Source organism: Mytilus trossulus, chromosome 9 (genome assembly GCF_036588685.1).
Source record: "Mytilus trossulus isolate FHL-02 chromosome 9, PNRI_Mtr1.1.1.hap1, whole genome shotgun sequence".
Taxonomy (NCBI): Eukaryota; Metazoa; Mollusca; class Bivalvia; order Mytilida; family Mytilidae; genus Mytilus; species Mytilus trossulus.
This window is the reverse complement of record NC_086381.1, coordinates 18,812,208-18,837,948: the sequence shown is the minus strand read 5'-3', so window position 1 is coordinate 18,837,948 and position 25,741 is coordinate 18,812,208. Positions and strand designations below refer to the sequence as shown.

The following is a 25,741-nucleotide window of genomic DNA, read 5'->3' as shown; positions in this document are numbered from 1 at the left end:
ACTGTCAACTTATTGTTTTGTCTTTATATACACTGCACACTTATTGTTTTGTTTTTATATACACTGCCCACTTATTGTTTTGTTTTTATATACACTGCCCACTTATTGTTTTGTTTTTAAATACACTGCCCACTTATTGTTTTGTTTTTAAATACACTGCCCACTTATAGTTTTTTTTTCAAATACACTGCCCACTTATTGTTTTGTTTTTAAATACACTGCCCACTTATTGTTTTGTTTTTAAATACACTGCCCACTTATAGGTTTTTTTTTTCAAATACACTGCCCACTTATTGTTTTGTTTTTAAATACACTGCCCACTTATTGTTTTGTTTTTAAATACACTGCCCTACTTTGTTTTGTTTTTAAATACACTGCCAACTTTTGTTGTGTTTTTAAATACACATACTGCCCACTTTGTTTTGTTTTTAAATACACTGCCCACTTATTGTTTTGTTTTATATACACTGCCCACTTTGTTTTGTTTTTAAATACACTGCCCACTAATTGTTTTGTTTTTATATACAAGTCCAAAAAAACACCATATAGAAAACTGAGGATTGAAAAACAAGTACCCCAACAAAAAGCAGAGTATAATATCAACTATATATTAAAAACAAAATAGAATTTTACTTGTTCATAGTGTTTATTTGTAGTTCAAACAAGTTATCCATGTAATATGATGCAATGTTTTATATCATGTATTATATAAACAATAGTTAAAACGTATCAACTATCATTATTAAAGTATTATTAAATGTTAAAAAGATAAAAAAAAAAAATTGAGAGTAAACAAATGGGCAATGGATCCTTTAATAATTCACTTGTAATTTAAAGAAATTGCCAAATTTAGCTAAATACAAATTATTTCAAGTTTAAATTTTAAAAAAGATAAGTTACAATATCAAAATTTGAATGTTTTGATTTTTCAAATAATTTTCAATGTCTTAAATTATGGTATTTTCTTGGCAGATTCCATTAAATCAGTGATGAATTTAGGAAGTCGTCTTGAGATGGTAGTTTGCGGCACACCAAAATTTTCAGCAGCTTTCTTTTGGCTCATTTGTTTGGTAAAAACAGCTTGAAGGGCTTTCTCCAAATTTTGGGGATTATACATTTTATAATCTGCAAGGAAACGCTTCTTTTTCATTGACATTCCTGAAAAACACCATAAAGATTTATGTGTTTTAACCACTCAAAGATGACAAAACAGAGATTTGCTAACAGAACAGAGTTAAAAACATTCAAAAATGACGACTTGGCAGAGGTCTTAATATGAAAAATCTAAGTGCAAATGATCAGAAGAAAGCATCATTTTAAGAATAAAGTATTAATTTTGAATTAAAGATAAAGATAATTTGCCATTTTCTATCAATATTACAAAATTTTGGATATATAGTATTCTTAGTACAATCAAATTCAATTTTTCCAATTATCATCAAATTTCCTTACAATTTTTTTATTAATTCTAAACATTGTAAAAATATACAAAACTCTTACTGTGAATTTTGTCTAAATGTGTAACTTAATTCTATATAATATTATTTTGTACAATTTAATCCTTTAAAATTGACATTATTATGAATTATGTTGAGTTTTATCTTTTTGTTCAGAGATTTGTCTATCAGATATGTATTGTCGTAATCGTCTGGTAATAGTGCTTCGTGGAACACCGAATTTCACTGCTGCTTCTTTATGTGTCATGTGATTGTCAAACACAGCTTTGAGCGCTTTCTCCATCTGGTTATTATAATATTGTTTATAACCCACATTTGAACGCCTCTTTTTACCATGGAATTGATCTGAAACACATGTCAAAGGCCATAATGTTATTCTATTGCCCTTTTCATTTTTATTATCAATTTTAAATAACCTAAATATAAATATAAGAAGATATGCTATGAGTGCCAATGAAAGTACAATTCTCCATCAAAATCACAATTATATAGAGCGATATCAATAAAAAAAAATATTTTTGATTGTTACAACTTTTCTTGCTATTCTGTGGACATTTTAAATTTTGCCTGTTTACGCTGCTTTGCAAGTCGATTAAATATTGTGCCTTGAGGGACTCCAAAAACCCGAGCTGCTTGATGTTGGGACATTGAACCCTTTAGTACAGCATCAAGGGCATTCTCTAACTTTTGAGGATCATAATTTCTATAAAAGTTGGCTCGTTTCTTTCCTCTCCATGAAAAATCTGAAACATACGGAAATCAATAGGTAAAATTCTTTATATGTTTCTTGAATATTTTTTTTTTTGCTTTCTAATGGACTTTATTAGTAAGCTCTTACTGCAACTCTTACATAGAATCTATCCATTTATATAGTTTTATAGGTAATACAACACCATGGCAAAAAAACAACATACACCAGAAAGACAAGCAGCTGACAATTAAGTAACAATATCAAAACCTTCAGACAATGAGATATCTCCAAAAAAATAATATTTCATATCAAAAACCAATATGATAATGATCGATTCTTTTATACAATGCAACATCAAATACTGTAAAGCTATTAATTTTCAAGGTTTCCTTGTTTTAGCAGTTTGTAGCTACTTTGAGTACATATCTATTTGCCAAGTTTGTTTACAGTTTAATAGGAATGACAATTATAATTATGTCAAATGAAAAGTATTTTCAGACCTTACTATCATACACACACAAAAAAAATTCTGCCACAAAAGCCACAATAAAGTTTTGACAATGAAAAAATTAAAATCAAGAATGTTTTTTACAAATATGAACTTTATGAAAAATTCTTTCAGCGCATGTCACATTTTGTATCTATTCTGTACAGAAACAACTAGGAATCTTTAAACTTTGATCTGTGTGATCTATATTTAGCATAATGTCTACACAAAGTGGATTGAGGCACTTGAAATTTAATCGAAGCTTCTTTTTGATTCATCTCTTTGTTAAAGACAGCGTTCATGGCTTTATGGAGGTTTATAGGTGAGTATGTTCTATAGCCCACTTCCCCTCTATCAAATTGATAATCTGAAAAATACAAGATTTCTCTTTTTAAACTAATGAAGGAATTTTACTTTTTTGAACAAATCTAGTAATGATTAAGTTTAGTAAAACATGCAATCCATACTCCAAAACATTTGTGAAAATCCCAACATTAGACTCCAAACATTTAACCATTCAATCAAAATGATAATTTATTAAAATTTTCCAAAATTGTAAGTATAATGATTAAAAAAATGTTTGAAGATCTTTAAACAATTTTGATCATCTAAATAACAACTATAGATATCTATATACCAAAGATTCACAGAAGCTCTAAAAAATCCATTTTGATGTCAAATCTCTTTAAAGCATTGACCACAACCTTCACCCTTCCCCTTCCCCAAATAAACAGGTTAGGAATCATCAAGAAAAAAAATATACATATTTGTTGTATTTTGAATTTTAATCTTTCTTTCATAATTGGAACAAATACACCACATGACAAAAAGTAAATTCAATTTATATACAAGTAATTGCATTTTTTAACAAAAAAACAGAACGCATGATCTGCATTATTTACATTCAGTCACATATCAATACAAAATGAGATTATCCAAGTAAGTTAGTAAATTTTCAACATAAAGAGTTATATCTGAAGATATCAGTACATGTAACAACCTCTTGTTTCTAAAGGCATTCATTTCAATAGAACCCAAAAACTAGTTTAACACAGTCACATGACATAAAAAGAAATGTCTGGATATTGTTAACCCTTAAAATGGTCTTCAAATGTTTTATTTTGCAATTTAGTTTTTTCTTCGTGATATTTAGTGTATCTTCTATATAATGTGGCTTGAGGTATTCCAAAAGTAATAGCAGCTTCTTTACAATTCATTTGGTCAGTAAAAACAGCTTCCAATGCCCTCTGAAGATTTTCAGGTGCATATAATTTATATTCTATCATCTTTCTCTTTAATCTACCAGGATCTGAAAATATACAGAAACTTCTACTGATTCAAGGAGAAATGAACCACACATGAAAGGAAAATCTACGATAAGATAACTGTACCATTTAGAATCAAATGAATTGCAGTCAAATATCAAATCAATTGTTTGTTTCAAATCAGTCCAGTTTGGTTTGTATAACACTTTTTCCAATAACCCCATTACTCTTTGATTTCTGGCTTTTATTTAATTTCATAAAGTCTATAGTCTTGCTAGAATTGGTAAGTCATGTCCCATCTATTACGACCTCATTTTGTACATGCACCACAATCAAATCACAAGCCAGAACTTTTTCGTCAAAACTGTTAGCCAGTTTTTTTCCTCTTCTCCTTTGAAAGTCTATAGCAAATAGTTCTCTGAGGGACGCCAAACACTATTGCAGCTTTGTGCTGAGTCATATGTCCACTCTCAACTGCTTGTACAGCTCTCTCAAGAGTCACCTGGTCATATCTCCTATACCCTAATTTTCTACTATTACAAAGTTGCATGTTCTTGTAAACTTTAAATTCATCTGAAAAAACAAAATCACCAAGATAAATCCCAATAATAAAGAGTAAAATTGGCAATCCAACAATTTATTAGAAATGACAAACATTAATAAAGACCTATAAATATATGAGATCGAAAACTGTATGGGTTGGAATAAAGAAAAGCCATACAGGAAATCATCAGAAATGGAAACGAGTATTGCTCTCACAATATCGAATACAAAACCTCAAAAGGCTGTTAGAAGTTAAACATTTCCTCATTAAAGATGAAACTCAACTCTATACATCAAATTTATTTTAGCTCTTTTTCCATCACAATTCACAACAAGTATTTTTACAAGAAGCTTTTCGACTCAGTCACTGTATATTATAAGATTCTAAAAACCAACATTTTTTATAAACTACATATTTGCAACCATGCCATCTTGTTATTACATATCTGGATTATTCCATTTTTTTTTCAATTTACAAGTCCAGCGAGTCAGTGTTATTCACAATATCAGCTAAATATCAAATTTCTTCATCAATTCTGTACATTGCATTTAATAACTGTTCTAAATACACAGTCCATTTTAGACACATTGTCAAAATTCCTCATAAGATCAGAACTTTTTTCATTTCTTATTATCCTGAGTATGAAATTGTGAACTATCAGTCTTTTTACTCATTTTTGATCGTCTAGTATATAAAGTAGTTTTCGGTACACCAAACACTTTAGCTGCTACAGTAGGAATCATAGCTCCTGAGCAAACAGCTTCAACCGCCTTCTCTAAAGTGTCCATGTCATAATTCCACCTCCTACCACTACTTCTCATTGCTTGATCTGAAAGATACCCAAAAATCAAAATCTCAATCACAATAAAGTGTCAATCAAACATCCACCCTTTTCTCAACATCGTTCGTTAAAATGTAATTCTGGCAGCTTGCATAACATGACAACATTTTGAAATCTTCATTACAACTAATCATTTAATGCACTACAAAGGAGCAGTAATTTCGTTTCAGAAATTGTGTTTTGTGTTGATGAACTTTTTTCTTAATTTGGATAGTCTTAATGATATGGTAGTTTGTGGCACTCCATAAGTTTGAGCCGCTTTTTTCTGCGACATTGAGCCACTAAATACAGCATTCACTGCCAGGTCCATATTTGCAGCATCATAATTTCTCTTCTTTGGAAATGTTTTCTGAGAGTCTGAAAGATAGGAATTTTTTGATCCATTAAAAGATTGATTTTGTTGGATTTCAAAAAGCATGCTTTGGTCCGCACCTTACCCCCTTTTCTTTTCTCTAATTATTCAGATAGTATCATACTACACAAATTCACTTTTGTTTGCATCTTAAGACTCATCAATAAACTTGTAATCTTGTATCCAATAAAAAAAACCATTCCAACCAATATATCAAAGATCAAAAAATTGATTTCGTCCATTAAGGTCAAAGAAAATTCCTACAAGCCTATACAAGACAAAAATATGTGTTTCAAACAATAAAAAGCTGTAGAACCATTATTCCAACAAACTGAGATACCAAAACACCTTCTGCTTTACAATCACATTGGAATCTCCCTATGGCATTTCAGGCAAAATTTTCTAAATCTACAACATTTATTTTTTGAGATATACAATTTCAGCAGACGAAGTACCAGAAGATCCCAAACAGGACAACAGACACCCATATAGAAAATCTACAGATAAATGAGAAAATTTTAATAATATATATTTTATTGAAAAAGATATTCAAAAATACACAAATAAGTGCATCATTTTACAATTTACAACAATCAGTATTTCATACAACAAATATATATTCTTTGAACAAAGCCCAAATCATTTACAAAATTACATCATGTATAAAGATTATAAGGTCAATCTGAATCATTACAAGCTAATACAAAAATAAGGAGATTTTGTATGATTGTCAATCACTATCCACCATAGTCCAAATGACATGGATGTTAAAGCATGGTCACTATATGGCCTTCAACTGTGAGCAGAGTGCCAGAACGATACCATATAGCAAGCTATACAAGTCTTACTCAACTTATGTAAATGAGATTAATTCATTGTATTAATGGGATAAAAAAAATAAAAATAATTAAACCAATATAGCAATGTTGTTTATGAATATCTATATCACAACCTCAAGCAGTTTTATAGTACTGTCCATGTAAAAATTATAATGAATGCACCTATTTCTATAAGTCAAATCAAATTGTAGTCTAAACCACTTTACCAGCAGTCAATACAAATAATCAAAAAAGATAAAGATAAGCAAAATAACTCTTTGTACACTCTATATATATATCATATTTTGAACAACAATGCACCATGACCATAAAAACTTAAACTGACAAACATGAACCCATCAAAATACAGTATAGTTCTACATAGTATCTTTTGAATGTTCTTTATTATTTTTAGGCTCTTCCTTTACAACTTCTAGCTCTCTGTGAACAAGCAGTTGTCTTGTTCTCATCATTCGAATTCTTTTTGAAATTGTAGGCTGAGGTACCCCATACGTTCTAGAGGCCTGGCGCTGGGATAATTCATGCTTTAACACAGCATTTACAGCAACTTCCAAAATCTCAGGTTGATAATTTCTATAATTATATTGTCTCCTCTCTGAAAGTACATTGAAGATTAACCTAGATACTGAGACACATGATTTGGTAGAAATGCAAGATTTTTAAAATTATTTCGGACTTTCCCATTTTATCAAAATATACATTTTTTTTACCAATACTTAATGCAATATCTTTTAATGACATTATCCAACCCTGAACGAAATATATATTCAATCCTCAAAATTTATCAACCCAAGGTCAACATTTTATAATTCAGATTCCTAAACCATTCGAAAATCACACCAACAAAAAAATCGACCAGTGACATCAGAACTAAGAATACGGTGGTAAAGAATCTGGAGGCAGCATTGACATGTTTAACCGTTTTATTTTCCGAGAAAGGGTTGCTTGAGGCACTCCAAATATCTTTGCAGCTTGTCGCTGAGACAACTGACCACTTCGAACTGCTATAATGGCTTTTGACAAATTTTCAATGCGTGTCACATTACTTTCTGCAAATCTTTGTTTTTGCTTGATAAAGGTGTATCGTTCTGTAAGCAAAAAATGAAATGTTTTTCAAAATACAGTAAGACCCTTAACTAGAAAGTACCATTCAATTAAACTATAAAATTTAGTACAGTGTAGCACTTTTATTTACTATAATTCACAAAACCAATGTACAATACAATTGTTCCCATCACACTATTTTGAAAGTCTAAAACCTGTGATCATAGAGTATTCAAATGAAACACAAGAAGTCTTTTAATATTGCTAGTTAAAAATACTATCCTCTGAAAACAAAAATAGACAAAACAGAGCATAAGGTCAAATTGTGAGAAAATAAAAATCAACAAATCTAACAATTGCTCTTTCATTTGGTAGTGAGAAAATAGGTGTAATCCACCTTATCATATTTAAATATTCAAAATGGACACAAAAGTCTTCTTCAAAAGGACAAAATCAAAGAGGATGTAAATCAAAGTAAGCTGGTTGAATTAATCCTCTTTGTTTCATTTTCATTGAAATGGTAGTTTGTGGCACTCCATATTGTCTAGCTGCTTGACGTTGTGATATTTTCCCCTGCACTACTGCAGTAATAGCTTTTTCCAATTGTTGCTGAGCATTGGAATCTCTTTCGTAATCAAATCGTTTCCTTTTTTCATTTCCGTGAGGGGATTCTGAAATATACCAATATGGTGTGAAATTTTGATATTACACAAGACGCCACAAATTTCTTATATCACTGTATATATAATTCATCCCATTCACCCTTTTTCATAGAATGCAGTAGTACATTCTTTTAAGCATTCAAACAAGTAATAAATATCAATGTCAAAGTTAGATATTTTTGTGTCCAATAAGATTTAAGTTTTCAAATATTATCAATGCCAATTCAATTATGTAAAATTCTAGGTAGTCAATTACACTGATGAAAACTTGAAAAATCCACACGTTCAACATCAAGGTTCATTCAATAGAAATCAACAAAGCAGTCAATTTTCCCTTCTTTTAGCATTGTCAAGATTTATTATTATTTTATGAATGTTCCTCCATCCAAGTATTTCTTTGTATTCTAGTGATAATTGTTGTTCTAGGAACCCCATAGAATTTAGAAGCAGCAGCTGCTGTCATCTGACCAGATTTAACAGCCTGAATGGCCATCACCATTTGCTGAGGCTCATAATCTTTCAACCTTCTCTTCCGCCATGGGGTTACTGCAAAGAGAGACACACCTCATATCATAACAGCCATCACAGATAAATATCAATGCATATACCATATTACATATACTGCAAAGAGAGACACCTCATATATCATATACCAGCCATCAGAGTTTATTTTTAAATAAAGCATAGAACCCATGCATTCCAGTTAAAGAAGCATAGCATTGGTAAATCAAAGACTTTAGTTTAGTATACGACATATGATCAATTCTCTAACACACCATCATGTACACTATACATACAAATATTGGTTTTCCAAAGGTCATAAAAATTTCACTTTCAAATAAAAACCAATCATACAACTGTCAAAAGCAGTACAAACTTTTAGAACAAACAACTGTCAAACCAGAAAAAACTTTTAGACCAAACTCAACTGTCAAACACCGTACAAACTTTTATAGACCAACACAACTGTCAAATGCAGTAAGCACTAAGTTTATTATAATACAATCCTAGTTTAACTTATTTTACACAGCATTTCAGTTTAACATGGAGCAAAATTTCAAGCGGAAATGAAAAGCATTTACAAGTCTATTCAGATTTATGTTCTTTTGCCTTGGCAGTGTCACATTTTATACGATAAAGAATGGTTGATCTAGGAACTCCAAACATATCAGCTGCTTTATAACTCGACATGATCTTGGCTTTAACAACTTGTATTGCTCGATCTAAACTTGCTGAATCGTAACTCTGTCTATATCGTGGTGACTGGTATCTTGTAATCTCTAAAATAATAGAATTGGAAGTCTAAGTAATTGTTGAAATAAAAACAGAATTGGAAGTCTAAGTAATTGTTGAAATAAAAAGATCTAGCATTATATTTCACTTTGAAATAAATTTGTTTAAAAGATATTTTCAATATATGATTCTATGGTTTATCTCTATAGATTATATATACAACCATTTTAATTCTGATTTCACTTCAAAGTATTCAAGTAAGTGACATTTCTAATATATGCAATACTAGTACCTCAATTGTCACACCCATCATACTATTCCAACAGTTAATGATAAAGATATCAATGAACAATGACAAAAGCTCATTAAAACATAACCAGTTTTTCAACAAAAAAATGCACTTTAATAAAGCAGTAAAATCAACACATTTCACAAATATTGGTATTCAAAAGAAAATTTCAGATTACTATTATTTATTTATTTTTTAAAGCCAGTCATACAAACAACAGTAAAAATGTAGTAATATAATGACTTAAAATGAATCTGAGAACACAAAATATTATATTAGAACACAATTATCAAAAAAAAAGTTATATCAGTTAACCACTGAATTCTTTAGGATTAAATAATATGACAAATTCAAAATTGCTAATTTTTTCAATTTCCAAAATCCAGCTTTATTTGATGATATTCACACAATTCACAACATTTTTTCCTCTAATCAGGTTGTTTTATAAGAAATGCCATTTAAACATTTTCCGTCGAAATTTCATTCTTAATTTCCTTTTCCTAGTCTTTTGTTTTATTATATTTGGCCACTCTGTCCCCAATAGTTCTCCTAGGAACACCATAAACTTTTGATGCCTTGGTGGCCGTCATCTGACCAGAAGCAACCACTGACACAGCCAATGCTAACTGTTTATGGTCGTATGCCTTTCTTCTAACAGAACTTTTCTCTGAAAGAATCACAAAAACTGTCAGAAGTGGAATTAAATTTCAATATTACAACTTGATGAAATAATTTTTTAACAATTGGAAGATAAATCTTATATTTATTGACTAACAGTTGCAACCCTTATTTTCCCTGTCCCTAATCCAACAACTTTGAAGAAATTTATTTTATATCCTTTTCAATGTGACCCAATGACATAAGAACCACCCACATAAATTGTTCTGTCAAGCATCCTTTAAATATCAAATTCCAATTACAACAAATAATCTTCCATAATATCTATACAAATCAAACATCCGATATTGATTAAATTTCAAAATATCTGATTCACTCAATGAAGTAACCATGTTTCTGAGGTGTATTATGTTTCTTAAATCTAGCAATACGGTTGCTAATGGTTCTCCTAGGAACACAGAAAATTTTTGCAGCTTTATAAGCACTCATTTGACCAGAAAACGCTGCCGCAACTGCCATGTCTAACTGTTCTGGTAAATATTTTTTCTTCTGCCCACTTAAAGTGCCATCTGAAAGAGAGGTAATAAAATTGAAGTCCAATATGATTTTTTTTAACTTCTATTGAAAATAAGATCAGGCAAGAACCTCAAACTTTCTGGTCCCTCTCCAAATAAAGCACCAATGCAAGTAGTCAAAATGTAAGAAGAGATAAGTCTACTTATCGAATAAATCGTCAGAATAAATAATACATTGAGTTTAAATTTTATTTTCTATCAAGATTCAAGACTTTTGGACATTTATCAAATGGTTACCACAATATCCACCTTCTATTTTTGTTTATTCTTAAATGAGAATTTAAGCGTGAATTCAAATAAATTGCTAGGAAATACTTGCAACAAAAAAGCTATTTAAAGAAAACGTGTGGTTATGTATTTCATGCCTCTTACTAATCGAGTTCAATGCAGACTTGAACAAGAAAGAGTAAACAGATGTTCTCCATTACAAAAAAAAATCAAAATACAATATCCAGTTTTTATCTTTTAACAAGAAAAAGTCATGTGACAAACAAAACTACTTCAGTATCCCAAGAATTTTCCCAATATATGAACATAAATATACATCAGGTACAATAATATTTTAACTACTTGTCAACTATATAGTTCTACACATTTTTCAAATCTAGTCAGTTTCTTGTTGTGTATTTATGGTTTTATTAAAATGTTTTTTCCTATAAATCCTTGACACGACAGAAGATCTTGGAACGCCATAATAATTGGCAGCTTTACGACTTGACAAAATCCCATGTTCAACTGCCTCCACTGCCAATTCTAAATTTCTGATATCATAATCTCTTTTCTTTTTTCTTTCTAAAAGGAAGGAATAATCTGCAATTAAATGGAATAATATCATATTGTTTGTTGCTGTTATTAAAAATTTTACTTTTCAGATTTACTGAATGTCTCATAATTGCCTTGAATATTCATTTCTATTTCTACAAGAATTTTCCATTGACCCTGAGAACCCTACCGGTATTTTAAACAATTGTAATTCAAGTGCATCAACATTGTGCTATCTACAATAGGTTTTGATATTTTTATTCAAAATAATTTTCCCTAATGATCATATAATAAAATTATAACAGAAAAGCTGGGGGAAAAAAAACATAATTTTGGCAATAAATTCAACCCAGATAAAACAAAACACCAATTAAAGTAGACAAATGTTCACAAGAATATCAACTATCAAGAATTTTCATTCCAACCTTTAAGAGTTTAACATACTTTCTTGGAGATAAGCAAAAGTAAATGTCTGATATATATGATAGATAATATGATAGATAATGAATTGATTTGTTTTCCATTCAAAAGTCTTGCTTTCTACTTTACAATATATATAAAAGAAGATGTGGTATGATTGCCACTGAGACAACTGTCCACAAGAGATTAAAATGACACAGACATTAACAACTATAGGTCACCGTACGGCCTTCAACAATGAGCAAAGCCCATACAACATAGTCAGCTGTAAAAGCCAATCAATTGAAAATACATGATAATCAGTTTCCACACGCTAACCTTGTAGTCTTGTAATGGTAATATAGTTTCTCCAAACTGCCAAGGAAGGAAATGTAAGCAATGAATGCAAAACCAAAAGGATTTGTTCAGGGAAATTGTCAACAGCCTTCTGAAGCACTGATATTGTCCTGTTTGTTTTGCTGAGTCATTAGTTTTCTTGATCTGTTTTATATTTTGTTTTTTTGTCATTTTCATTTTTTTCCCCAAATTGTTTTCAGTTTGTCATAGACTTGTATTTTTCACTAATTAATATCAATGAGCTTTTAAAAGTACATTGTCTACAAAAGAAATGCATTTCCAAAGGGCATAACTTTCTTAAAATTTAGACAGGAGCAACTAAACCAGAATAAAATTAGACAACTGTGATTAATGACTCTTTTTTAAAACAATAACACTACAGCCTCCCAAGTCTTTGTCAAATTTCAAATCTAACCTTAGATATATATCCATACAAGTTGCACATACAAGTTCTGGTGAGATTTAACCGTGTATACCAGTACTGGTGCTGTAGTAGATTTTGTTTCAATAATCAGTCTTCAGACTGTATAAACACCAATATTCATCCCATTGCTGTAAGACACTTCATTTTCTATTTAGTTTTGTGGTCTGTTAATTTGTTATACAGGATTGTATTGAAGGATATTTTTTTTATGTCATTAGTATCTTTATACTTCTGGTACAATGTTCCAATAAGTCAATCAGTAGAAGTGGAACTAAGTAATGTATTCTGACTGTGTGATTGATTGGATTTTTTTATAGACAGAACCACCATATAGCAAGTAAGGAAACCAGCAACGTTCCAACTGTTGTGATAACAACCAAAATATTTAAATTATTAAAATGTCCAAATCTTTGTTTCGCAAATACAGGTTACTTACTATTAAAACGTAACTTCAATTTTATTGGTGCAATGTCTGTTTTTTTACTGAGCAACATTGATTTTTTTTCATTTTGACAAAGACAAAACTTGTACAAGTCTGTGTAACTAAAAAGCTTTAAATTAGTTCAAAATTTGGAATCAGCATTACTATGACTAGGAAAGTGCTGAAGTTCATTTTAATAGCCTAAAACTTCAAAGCTGCTTTAATTATGTCTGATGATTTGTGTTTCGAATGTTTGTGTACAATTCTAGTTTCAAACCACTGTTGTGTTCAAATATTTGATAATATCATAGTTCTTTCGTGTATCAAACAAGCGTCGACAACTTTGACAAATCTCATGTGAATACAAGTTCACAGTGCAATACATCGGCCAAGATAACACAAGTGCTTGCTTAATGATATATTTTAGGATGATTAATGTTTTCCATATTGCCTGTGGAATCAGAGAAAGATGAAACAGGAATTTCACAATATATGCTTTATTGCAGCAAAATAAGTGTACACAATTTCATATATAATAAAAATATATTAATAATAATAATTCATTTTCACAATTAAGTAATTCAACATTCTGAACTAATGTCAATTCAAGTCACAAATCTTTTGTGTTCAACTAATTCAATGTCAATTCAAGTGAGAAAACACATTATAACAGATCACTGTACAGTTATTTACTAAGAAAACCAAAACACTACTGAAACTGTAGTAATAGTGTAATAATTTATTATTTATCTTTAATGAGAGGATGCCAAATGTTTTTAGTCACATATTAAGCAAGAACTTGCAGTAAACTATCACTTTACAAATTGAAGGTTAAGTATCAAAAGCCACAAGACTGAACCTTCTTTGATACATCACAAGTCTTAAATATGGAATGGTTTTGAAGCAAAAGGTAAAGAGAATTAAAAAATTCCAGATAACCCACAAAAGTTTCTTCAATCAAAAATTAAATGTAAAATATTGAACTTTTACTTTCATTGCATTCAAAGTCTTATTTTTTTTCATTGGACAATTTTCAAGCTCACCATTCAGATCTCAAAATTCATATTGAAACAAATGAAGCCAATGTAGATAATGCCAATAAAAAATAAAAAATGCAGCAGTTATTTCCAAATTTGAAGGTTTCTGCATCTGTTTTAGTAAGGTAAACAATTTCTAAACTTGAACTATTCACTTGTCATCAAAAATCACTTTCTGTACTATGTGGGAAACATAATCATTATTCTGATTGACAGACATCTTGAATTTGCCTATCCTGTTATAAACTGTTCGCTGTGGCACACCATATAAAACTGCTGCCCTGTTGGCAGTCAATAATCCAGATTTAACAGCCTCAACAGCCCTTTCTAATGCCTCAGGACTATAATTTCTCTGTTTATAGTCACGACTACGAGGTCTCACTGGGAGCTTGAACCTGCCAAACCCTGTGAAGTATACAAAAATATAATAATCATAAGTTCTACAACCTTTTTTATCTAGACAAGCTTTTTTCCATTATTGCAATAGAGTTTAATCTGTTCAACTTTCTATCCTGACCCCCACCCTCAAACAACTCCATACCAGTATAAGAATTGAAATTGAAGACGAGACCAAATGATGAACATGAAATATGCATAATACATGTACTGCCATTAGTTTTTATCAGCTCAAAACTACTACACAAGCTAGCTAACTGTTTAATTATGTTGTACATATACATCTTTTATTCTAGACCTCAGTCATACAAGATAATTCAAACACCAAGTATTTAAGTATCAAAATTGCTATCAAGTCTCATCTTTCCAACCATGTCAAATAGGACTTATACTGAATCATTTAAATTCGTTCCCATGATCACTATTAGCTGATAAAGCTATATATTGTTGTTCTAATCTAGCCAAACGTGTATGAATAGTAGTCCTTGGAACTCCGTAATGTGAGGCAGCCTGGGTACTCCGCATCATACCCGTCTGTACTGCCATAACAGCCAGTTCCAAATTTTTTAAATCATAGTTTTGACGCTTAAAGGGCTTTCGTCTTCGAATCTTTTGATGAAAGTCTGAAAGATAGAGTTGCAACTGAATTTAAAACATTGTTCTCTTTCTGTATTTATCTAGTTCACATGCTTAAGCCATCACCAGTTTTAATTTACTTATTTGCATATGCTGGTGTAAGCCATCACCAGTTTTAAACTACTAATTTGCATATGTGAATTACACCGTATTCATAAAATATAATTTTTCCATACAAGTCAAAATTCAAAACAAGTAAATCAGTTTCAAGAACTGATCTGAGATTGAACCTCTTCAAATAAATTTCAACTACTAAAGGCGAACACTTGATGAACCAATTCAGAAATCACTTGAGCAAACCTGAAGTCTCACTCTTCAACAAATTATAATCAGTCTCATCTGGAAATTTTTATTTTTTTTCATTTTCCTTTCTTAATTTTTTGGCCAGAAAGTAGACAGTTGACCGAGGAACACCAAACATAGATGCAGCTACATCGCCAGACATTTTTCCTGAGACAAGAGCATTAACGGCACATTGCATATTTCCTTGATTATATTTCATGTATCTGCCAGGTGTTTTCCTGTGCTCTTTTAATGATCTCTGTCCTGAAATAAACAAGGACACGTAAAGTTGCTATAGAAAAAAGCCCATACTTGGATAATTTCAAGAAAATATTTCAATTTGAGAAAATAAATCTCGGCCAATTTTTTATTTTTTTGATGGAGGATAAGTAAAATTTAAAAAAGTCGTTGCTTAACTGCTTGTTTATAATAGTGTTTCAACTTCAATTTCAAACATACATGGAATTACATCTATGGATCAACTCCCAACTAAATTTTATGTTAAAATCACATCCAATGGAAACAAAATCAGATTCAAGATACAACCAGAATATATCAATTCATTGAAAACTGTCAGAATTGAATAACACTTTAATCCAACTCATCACAAGATTCATTTGAACATAATATCTAAGATGTAGAACTAATCACACATTTGATAGTCACTTGAGAAATGTTACAATGAATCTGTGTTATCTACATATATCAAATTTTATCTTTTTGGCAAGTCTGTACAAGGTAGATCTAGGAACACCATAAAAAGCTGCTGCAGCCTCACCCGTCATTTCTCCCCTCACTAATGCAGCAATAGCCAAATTCATATTTGTTTTATCGTAATTCATGTATGAAACTTTCTTTTTTAAAGGCTGCCTACAAGAGTTTGAACCTGAAAGCAGAGAAGAAAACCTCATGACTATCCTCAAAAGAAAAGCGAAAACTGTACAAGAGAAAATTCATACAAATATACAATCACTGTAGGCTATTGAACAGTATGAACAATGATTTCACACAACCCATAAATAGATTCACTCCAGGAACCCCTTTCATCCAATAAAATCAAGTTCAACGGTTTGACTAATTTCTGTTCCTCATATTTTCCATGCAACTTATTTTTTTTCAAACAAATCTATTTCAAATGTAGACAGTACAAAATGATTATATTTAATATAAGTTTTATTTCAGTAAACCAAATTTTTTAACAACTTTTTAAATAAAAATCTTGAGATAACAAAATATGCAAACTAAAAAATCTATTTCTCTTAAGATTTCATATACATTACAATGGAAAAATTATTTTAAATCATGACAAGATATCATAAGAATATAAAATCCAAAAAAAATCCCATATCAAGGTAAAGTCTCCTTTTTTCAACATCTCTTTAACAGTATGTTTCAACTTTGAAAACTAAATTAGAAATTTTCAAAAGTTTTTGCTTTGACTGCAGCTAGATAAACAGTAGATCTTGGAACACCAAATGCAATCGCAGCCTGACGACTACTCATAACTCCAGCATTCACAGCCTCAACTGCTTTCCGTAGATTCTCCACATTATAATCCATTCTCAACACTCGCCTCCTTTGTCGTGTAAATTTGAACTGTTCTGAAACATATAGTTACAACTAATTTGAATATTTATCCATATTCATCAGCAATATCATAATATATACTAATATAGCAAGTTAATTCCTTATAATTAAAATTTGAATTAAAGAATTCATTGTATAATGTACAGCTTTAACTCCAGTGCAATTTTAACATGAGCAGTAGTCTCTATTATTCTTTTGGCTGCCCTATTAGCCCTAGTTTCTTTTTCATTCTATAAATAACCCCAAATATGGTAGATCTGGGAACACCAAACATTTCCTGTGCAGCACGAATTGTACACTGTTTACTGTTGACAGCTTCAACAGCCAGAGCCAACTGTTGTGGTGAATATGTTCTGGTCCTTTTTATCCTTGGAAGTCCACTCCCCATCTGATATAGATAGTCTGAAAATATTAATTCATGGTAAATTTCACATTCTTATTTAAAAGATTTTATTTAGAGACATCTTCAGAAAAACAAAATCTGTGAAGAGTGTCTGAGTATCAAAGTATCCTTCACACAGGCAACATTTTTAAATGTGTATACTGGTCAAAACCAGAATCTTTTAAAAGATCAAAGTCTAGAACTCATTATCACTAAAAACGACTTCTTTCCATTTTTACAAAAACTCCACATACTTTCATTTCTGATTCCATGACATGTTATGAATACTAGACCAACAAGAACAAGGTTAGATAATGAGTTGAGGCAACCATTTTAAAACTATCCTTTTCTTACCACTATGAATAAAATATTATCTTATGCTTCACCATTTCAAGACATAAAAATAAACAAGATTCACGATATATAAGATAAAAGTTCGAATAACTTTTTATTCCCTTCTTTAAAATCATTTCAACGAATTCAATTTGTTCATTTTAAGTCTGTCATAGACTGTAGTTGGAGGAACACCATAGAATCTTGCTGCTTTACGAAGCGACATATTGCCAGATTTTACCAATTCAACAGCCAAAAGGAGATTATGTTGATCATATTCTTTTAACCTTTTCGGTCTCCTATTGATCTTAGTGGAAGTTCCAACTGAAAAACATGGAAATAGCATCAAATTTAAAAGTTTATCAGAAACAAGATTTTCTCATATATTGGAAAATAGCAAGATTCTATACTGCCTAACAAGTATGGTACAATACAAACAAGGAACCCGATATACTGCTTAAATCACCTGGAAAATCCTCCTTATTCTCCACTCTAAAAAATGTATTACCATTCAACTTGCAATTCAGACTTCCTAGAATTTGACTGGCATATATAGCTTTCAAATTAAATCAAAACTTCAACAAAGATTGTGGTAGTTCAAAGATTTATTTTAATCAAAACCACAAGAAAATAAACTTTATTTCAAACAAAATGAACAAATGCAATAGTTGTATACAAAATATAAATTACAGTCCTAGAAAACCTTTTCCTACAGACAGTCATTTATTACAAATATTTGCTACTTTATTGCTGTGCAGGCTCTTCTATAATTCTCTCAGTTTGTTTTATCCTTGCATGTATTGTTGAAAAAGGGACACCATAAAAAAGTGCAGCTTTACGTAGTGACATAGCACCCGATTTCACACACTGCACAGCAATATTCAAATTATTTTGATTATATACACGTTGTTTCTTTCCTTTTCTTGGACATGCTCTTCTTGAAAGCACTGAAATACACAAACATAAAGGAATGTAGACATCTTTCTTTTTACAATATAAAGCCCCACCCTTTTATTTACATATTATTAATTATTAAAATTATTCACTACAATAATCATAAACTGAAGACATATCAAACATCAACAGAATGCAGGCATTATATTACAAGATATATGCATCAGTCGGCTACTATATATAAACTGTGATTGATTGGGCAAAATTCCCAAAAGACACTATTCCAAAATGTTAACTTATAGTTGACCATCCGAAAATAAGAGAACAATTTTATCTTGTTCCATTGTCAGAGCATGGTTCAAAACTGTAATAAGACACTATTCCAAATTGTTAACTTATAGTTGACCATCCAAAAATAAGAGAACAATTTTATCTTGTTCCATTGTCAGAGTTTCTAGCAGTATTTTTAATCCTATATAAACTATGCTCAATGGCGCAAAATTGCAATAAGACACTATTCCAAATTGTTAACTTATAGTTGACCTCCAAAAATAAGAGAACAATTTTATCTTGCTCCATTGTCAAAGCTTCTTGCAGTATTTTTAATCCTGAGATATATCGTAGCTCTTGGTACTTTGAAAGTAGCAGCTGCTGTACTTGGGTTCATTAAACCATTTGTGACAGCTTCGACAGCCATATGTAAATCCATGGGGTCATAATCTCTTTGTTTTACACCTCTCCGAGAGTGCCTCCCAACTGAAAAATTATTTACAAAAATAAAATGATGAAAACAGTTTCTGTCAAGCAATCCGTAACATGCACTTCAACATTTAAGTATCCATCTTTCAAAATACTGTTTATTCACCCCTTCACCATTTCAAAACCTCTTCCAAAACCCTGCCCTTCATATTTTAAAAGTAATACTAAATTCCAATCATTTTTTGATGACATTACTGGTACATGCACAACTATCACGATAAAGCTTTCAAATATGATGTATGTATGTATACTGCAATTACAAATGTAACTGTCCATATATGCAAGATTATACTTTGAAAATCGCAGACTGCGGCAGCAAACAATAAGAAAATATCCCTAGATGACATTATGTCTGATAGATCTATCTTATTCCACTATTAAGGTTGCCCATTCCAGTATGTTTCATCCTGAGATATATGGTAGCTCTCGGTACTTTGAAGTAGGCAGCTGCTTTACTAGGATTCATTAAACCACTACTGACAGCTTCAACAGCCATTTGTAATTTCAAAGGATCATAATCTCGTCGTTTTTCACCCCTCCTTGACGGTCTCCCAACTGAAAAATTATTTATAAAAATCAAATTTTGTACATTGTTTCTTGGCTGCCACAATTAAACTATGATGTATTAATGATGAATTTGCAATTTCTTGAAAGCCCCCCTCAAGTTATTTAGATTATTATCCATCACAAACTTTGCATATTCCAGTAAATTAATAATATCTTCCTTGCTTAGTCTCTTCAACTGTGAATACTTTTCATGGAAATAATCAGCTTGAAATGATTGTTTCTCTTTATTTCAAAATTTTTTAAAAAAGCTTAACTCTGTATGACTGACTGGTATTCACAACAACAAAAAATCAAAACCATTTTGTAGAGCCTAGATATAAAAGACCAGTTTTCCAATAACCTTGATAAAAGTGAGGGTTCTGCTAATCATTATATTTCAAAAAGATTCATCACTAAGTAGCTTTAATTAAACAAAGTTTTGCTTAAAACAATGTGTGGTTTAGTAAATTACTGTAAAAAAAATAAACTGTCTCAACTTGCTTTTCCATACAATTGTACAACATTTTCAATATTCTATGCAACGGTAAAACACAATCAGGTAACAGTAATATAAGCATCCAAAATATGTTCTTGCAATAGAAGACCCATAAATAAAAGGATGTCACAAGATCAATTCTAGTTAAAATTTTGTCACTCCATTTTCTATTTTAGTACAAGATTCTTGTCCAAAGGTTAATTTATTCAAATGGATGATTGAGTGGTTTAAAGAAGTCCACTGGATTTTCAGTTTTAATTTTTTGCAGCCTTGCATATATAGTTCTTTTTGGGACCCCATATATTTTTGCAGCTTGGTTTCCTGTCATTTTGCCTGACATCACCACCTCTAAAGCTTCTCTTAATGCATCCCTAGGATAATTCTTTCTGGTCTTTTTTATTTTCTCTATAAACACTGAAATACATAAATTAATTTCTGTTAAATTTCTTCTTTTTATTTACAATCTACAAGTTTCATTTCTCTGAGGTTTAGAGAATCTTTTCCTGTAATCATTGTTACTTCTAGTAGTTCATATTTTTTTTCATGCATTTCATAATCAATTGACTTTATCATTTTCCAATTTTCAAACAGATCCGAGATAGAAACAAATAATTTGTTTTTGTCCAGAATGTAGAGAAAGATATCAAATTTCGTTCTTGTCCAGGACTAACTTCATAAAAATCAAATATTTTTATTAACAAACATTCCACAAATTTGTTAAATTCATTTGAATGAGATGCAAACTTCATCCAATAACCAAGTGCAAAGTCAATTAACTATTCTAAAAAAAATTCTTCATTTCAATTTAATTGTTCATCTTATATCAGAATAAGAAACAAAAAGGCTACATCATTTTTTTGTTGTTTTAAAGTGACTGCCAGCTTCATAAGAATTCATCATTCCCAACTTAACTGCCCTTACTGCCTTCTCCAAATCTTCAGGGTTGTAATCTCTGTATTTCTTTAATTCTCTTCTCCTCTTATGGAAAAGAAGGAAGTCTGAAATACACACCAAAGATTTCAACCGTCTTCGAAAACAACACCATAATTGAGTTATTTGTTAGATATCCAACATTATTTTCAAGAGATAGGACCATTTGTACACCAGAGTAATACATAATAAGGAATATCAAGAGCAGATCTAGGGCAACATTTACATGTCACATCCGATTCTAAATAAATTTTCAAAATGTGTTAACTCTAAATCATGAGAGTACTTTATCAAATGCATACAACATTATTTGACAAGAAAAAATCAGATGTTATGAAAACCATTGGTATACCTCAAACTTCATATACTCAACATTTAAATTTCCACACTTTTGATTGATTGATTGATTGCTACAAGCCACATCTCATACTTTTTAACTGATATTTTCATACTTTTTTAAATATCTAATCTGTTATAAACTTTTGCTTGCATTTTAAGTATCCATTTCTCTCCTTTTTAATGCAAGATCGGCAGAGGCCATGGTATAATCAACTAAATAGTCATATATTTCTCTTTTATTGTTTTTTATCAAAAAATTATAAAGAGTCTACAAAATAAAGCTCTATATGTCCTTCTTTTCATGTGAAAGTCTTTGGTTTTTTATATATTTTGTTTGCAATGGTAGATCGAGGGATATTATAAAGCCGAGAAGCTTGATAAGTATTCATTTTCCCCGCTTTAACATCCTGAACAGCTTTATCTAGATTTTCTTGACTATAACTGTATCTCTTAGGAGTCCAACTACTGCCCTCAATCATGGACTTCAAATGAGCCCAGTCTTGTACTGTTCTGTCTGAAATATAGCAAAAGGGTATCAGAACAGATGCTATCAATTTTGTTTGTTATTTGGTAAATGCTATATCTTCAGTACATCTTAGTGTTTACAAAAGAAATACCCAGTTTTGTATTCAAATTATCTCATTTTTTTTATATTTTTTTTTAATATGGCTTCAAACAAGCAAAAGACAAGTTGATGAATGAATTGGTTTAAATGTCTAGTGGCAAATATTACATGAAGATCAGGATGAGCCAAAGTTCAAAATATAAAACAATGCATCAATCATGAGTAACGAGATGTAAACCATTATTTCAGACAAAATTATACTACATTTTCTCCAACAACTCTTCCATCTTAATGCCAATTCAGACATGAAAATCCTTCAGCTCACAAATCATCCCATAAAGAAATCAGCAACCATTTGTTGTCTGACACAAAAAACCCTCACCAAATGATAGATAAAGATAAAGTTTCCTCCTCTTTTTTCTCAAATAAGACAAAACACTAACCAAACTTCTGTTTGATTAATTTATTGATAAAATATTCCAATCTTTTCATTAATATAGGGAAGATTTTTTTTTATTTATTTTGGCGTAGTTTTCCTGGCATATATTTTATTTGATATTGTTCCTCTTGGAACATTAAAGTATCTGGCAGCCTGATAAGTATTCAGTATTCCAGCTTTCACAGCCTGAACTGCCCTTTCCAAGTTCTCTGGTTTATAAAAATGTCTTTTCCGATCTTTCTTTTGCATGTTCCCCGTCAAAAAGACCCCTGAAATACAGAGTACAATTTACATTTTTGAAGTTCAGTGATTTTGATATCTATATACCCTTACGTATTTGGTTTTAAGTACATGTACAGGTAATCTAATTTTTTCTTTAGAATCAATAAATGTTCTTCAAAATGTGTCCCATTTTCCATAGAAAGCAGAGTCAAAAACAAGCAAATTCTATTTCCTATCCTCAATCCCATCACAAAAAGAATGTAACATCATTTCTGATTGTAATTTTTTGGCTCTTCGGTAGACAGTCATACGAGGAACTTTATAAAATTCTACTGCCGTGTCTAAGTTCATTTCCTTTTTCAAATATGACAAAGCTGCCAGGTCCAAGTCATGTTCACTATAGTTTTTGTATCCTTTTCGAAAAAACTGTGTTCGCCTCAAGTCTGAAATACAGAAAATAGACAGAAATATAGAGACAGCAATCCATAACAAAGACTAGAGTTAAATCATATTACATCCTAATTCTGAAGAGATCTAAAACCCAAATATTACTTCAGATGTCTAACACAACCCACTGCAAAACATGACAATGATTTTAAAAACACTTCACATGATTTACCTCTAATCTATAAATATTTGCATCCTTTTTTAAGACGACAGTCACCCAAGAAAACCTTATTAACATAAGCCAACAATCAAAAATTTGACAAGGTAAATACTTTATTGTTGCAACAAGTAACATAAGCTGTCACAATCAAAAATTGATTGTTTTGCAAGCAACATGTCAATCAGCACAATTTTATTACTTTAATAAGGAATATTTCACATGGTTTTACTTTGTCTCTTTATTTTTCAGAAAATTCACAATTTTTTCTCAAATATCGTATATTAATATTGAAACGCAAGTGATATCTAGAACAAGTCAACAAGATAAAGTATCAATTCAAATACTTTTTCCAAATGTTATTTTTTTGTTTCTCTGAGTTTCCTAGCTCTTCTGTAAACAGTATGGCTAGGTACATTATAATATTTGGCAGCTTGACGAAATGTCATTTTCTCTTCTAAACAAGCCTGAACAGCCAGATTTAAACTGTCTTCACTATAATTCTTGTATCCATAACCTCTCCAAAGTACTGACTCTGAAACACACAAAATCACTTTTAATCCTCAGCTTTTCTTACACATGAAAGCCAAATTGACCTAATTATATAATTCAATTAATGTAAATTGCTTTCTTTTAAGTAAACAACTTAAAACAGACAAGCAGATTATAAATCCTTTTATTGTTTCGTGTAAAATCCCATACATGTATATAAACTTAAAATACACTAAAAATTCATGCCACCGTTTTCTTTTAGGTACACAACTAGAGAAAGGTCCAATAGATTCTTGATTCTAGTGTCAAGAATATCATAAATCAACTTCTAATTCTTTTCTTATAGACATTCCAACTTCAAACAGCAGAAAAATGGAGACAATAATATCCAAATGTTAAATGAAAGTTATTTCTTTGTAGATTTTTTAAGCTTTCTAGCATGATAATAGATAGTGTTCATGGGTATCCCAAACTGTTTGCCAGCACTAGGCAAGTTCATTTGACCATCATTATATGCTTTTACTGCATTGGCTAATTGGTCCTTACTGTATTTCTTGTATTGTCTCCCTGTCCTTACAGATGCTGAAATATATTTAAATACTTCAATATGAATAGTGATTTACAGGTTTGTGCATTTATATTTCTTCAAATGTCACGGTTTTTGATTGACAAAATGTAAAATCCATTAAATAATAAGAGGAGGGTCTTAAGTCAAACAGACAATTTTGAATCAATCATGATTAATGAAAAGGATTTATCCCCATTTCATATCACAACCCCCTCCACCCATTTTCAAAACAAATCACAAATATTATAAACTGAACACAGCTCACTCACATTCACAAACAACAAAAACCTTCCAAAACATAACAAAACTTGGAACTTAGTCTAATGAACAGCAAATATCTGCCATCAATTAAAGATAAAAGAAGCTTTGGGTTTCTGCCAATGTAACATGACATAAAAGACACAACTTTCTTAGTTATTTCACAACACAGCTGGATTACAACATTTTTAATTTGTAGTCATTTGATTATCCCACTATTTTTATAAAGAAACAAATGTCTAGGATTTCTATTTACAAATCATTGTTTTTTAGACTTTCTAATTCTTGATCTTTTAGCACGATAATAAATTGTATGGTCTGGTATATTAAAATGTTTTGCTGTTGCAAACAAGGTCATTGTCCCACTCGTATATTCCTTTACAGCTTTCTCTAATAGTTGATCATCGACTTTCTTATATTTCTTGCATTTGGGAATAAAGGTCCTTGGAACTTGTTGCCTCACTGTAAATGAAAGTACACGTTAAATGTATTACCAAGTAAGAAGGGCATATAAATGTGCATCTGTTTAAAGTTTATAAACTAAATATGCATCAGGTGTACATAAACAGACAAGTTTTATGACATGTATGTACACTTACACATTCTAAAGTACAGTAATTCACAAGTTCTGCTTGATTTATAGATAAAAAAAAAACATAACTGAATATTTTCATTTATAATCTTTTATATAACAATGCTTACATTTTCAATCTTTG

General features: G+C 30.6%; 1 protein-coding gene across 36 annotated transcripts in view; it reads right to left on the bottom strand.

Annotated features, from left to right (window-relative positions):
- The window catches only part of LOC134685251 (zinc finger and BTB domain-containing protein 17-like), a 140,838-nt gene that overhangs the window by 84,790 nt on the left and 30,307 nt on the right, over positions 1-25,741 (bottom strand). The window contains exon 5 of one of the 36 annotated variants that reach the window (XM_063544802.1): positions 938-1,158. The exons of 11 other annotated variants lie outside the window; for them this stretch is intronic. In XM_063544802.1, coding sequence (XP_063400872.1) covers positions 953-1,158 — 206 coding nt within the window. In that variant the 3' untranslated portion in view covers positions 938-952. Of the gene's footprint in view, positions 1-937; positions 1,159-1,563; positions 1,803-3,708; positions 3,945-4,252; positions 4,474-5,038; positions 5,274-6,588; positions 7,072-7,663; positions 8,192-9,149; positions 9,463-10,123; positions 10,372-10,514; positions 10,892-11,072; positions 11,708-13,741; positions 14,703-14,797; positions 15,317-15,644; positions 15,876-16,937; positions 17,213-17,330; positions 17,601-18,537; positions 18,861-19,231; positions 19,564-19,897; positions 20,122-20,795; positions 21,023-22,157; positions 22,392-22,890; positions 23,151-23,272; positions 23,547-24,051; positions 24,243-25,269; positions 25,488-25,741 lie in introns of those variants that run through there. 24 more of the 36 variants (XM_063544793.1, XM_063544794.1, XM_063544805.1 and 21 more) reach the window with 24 other exon arrangements.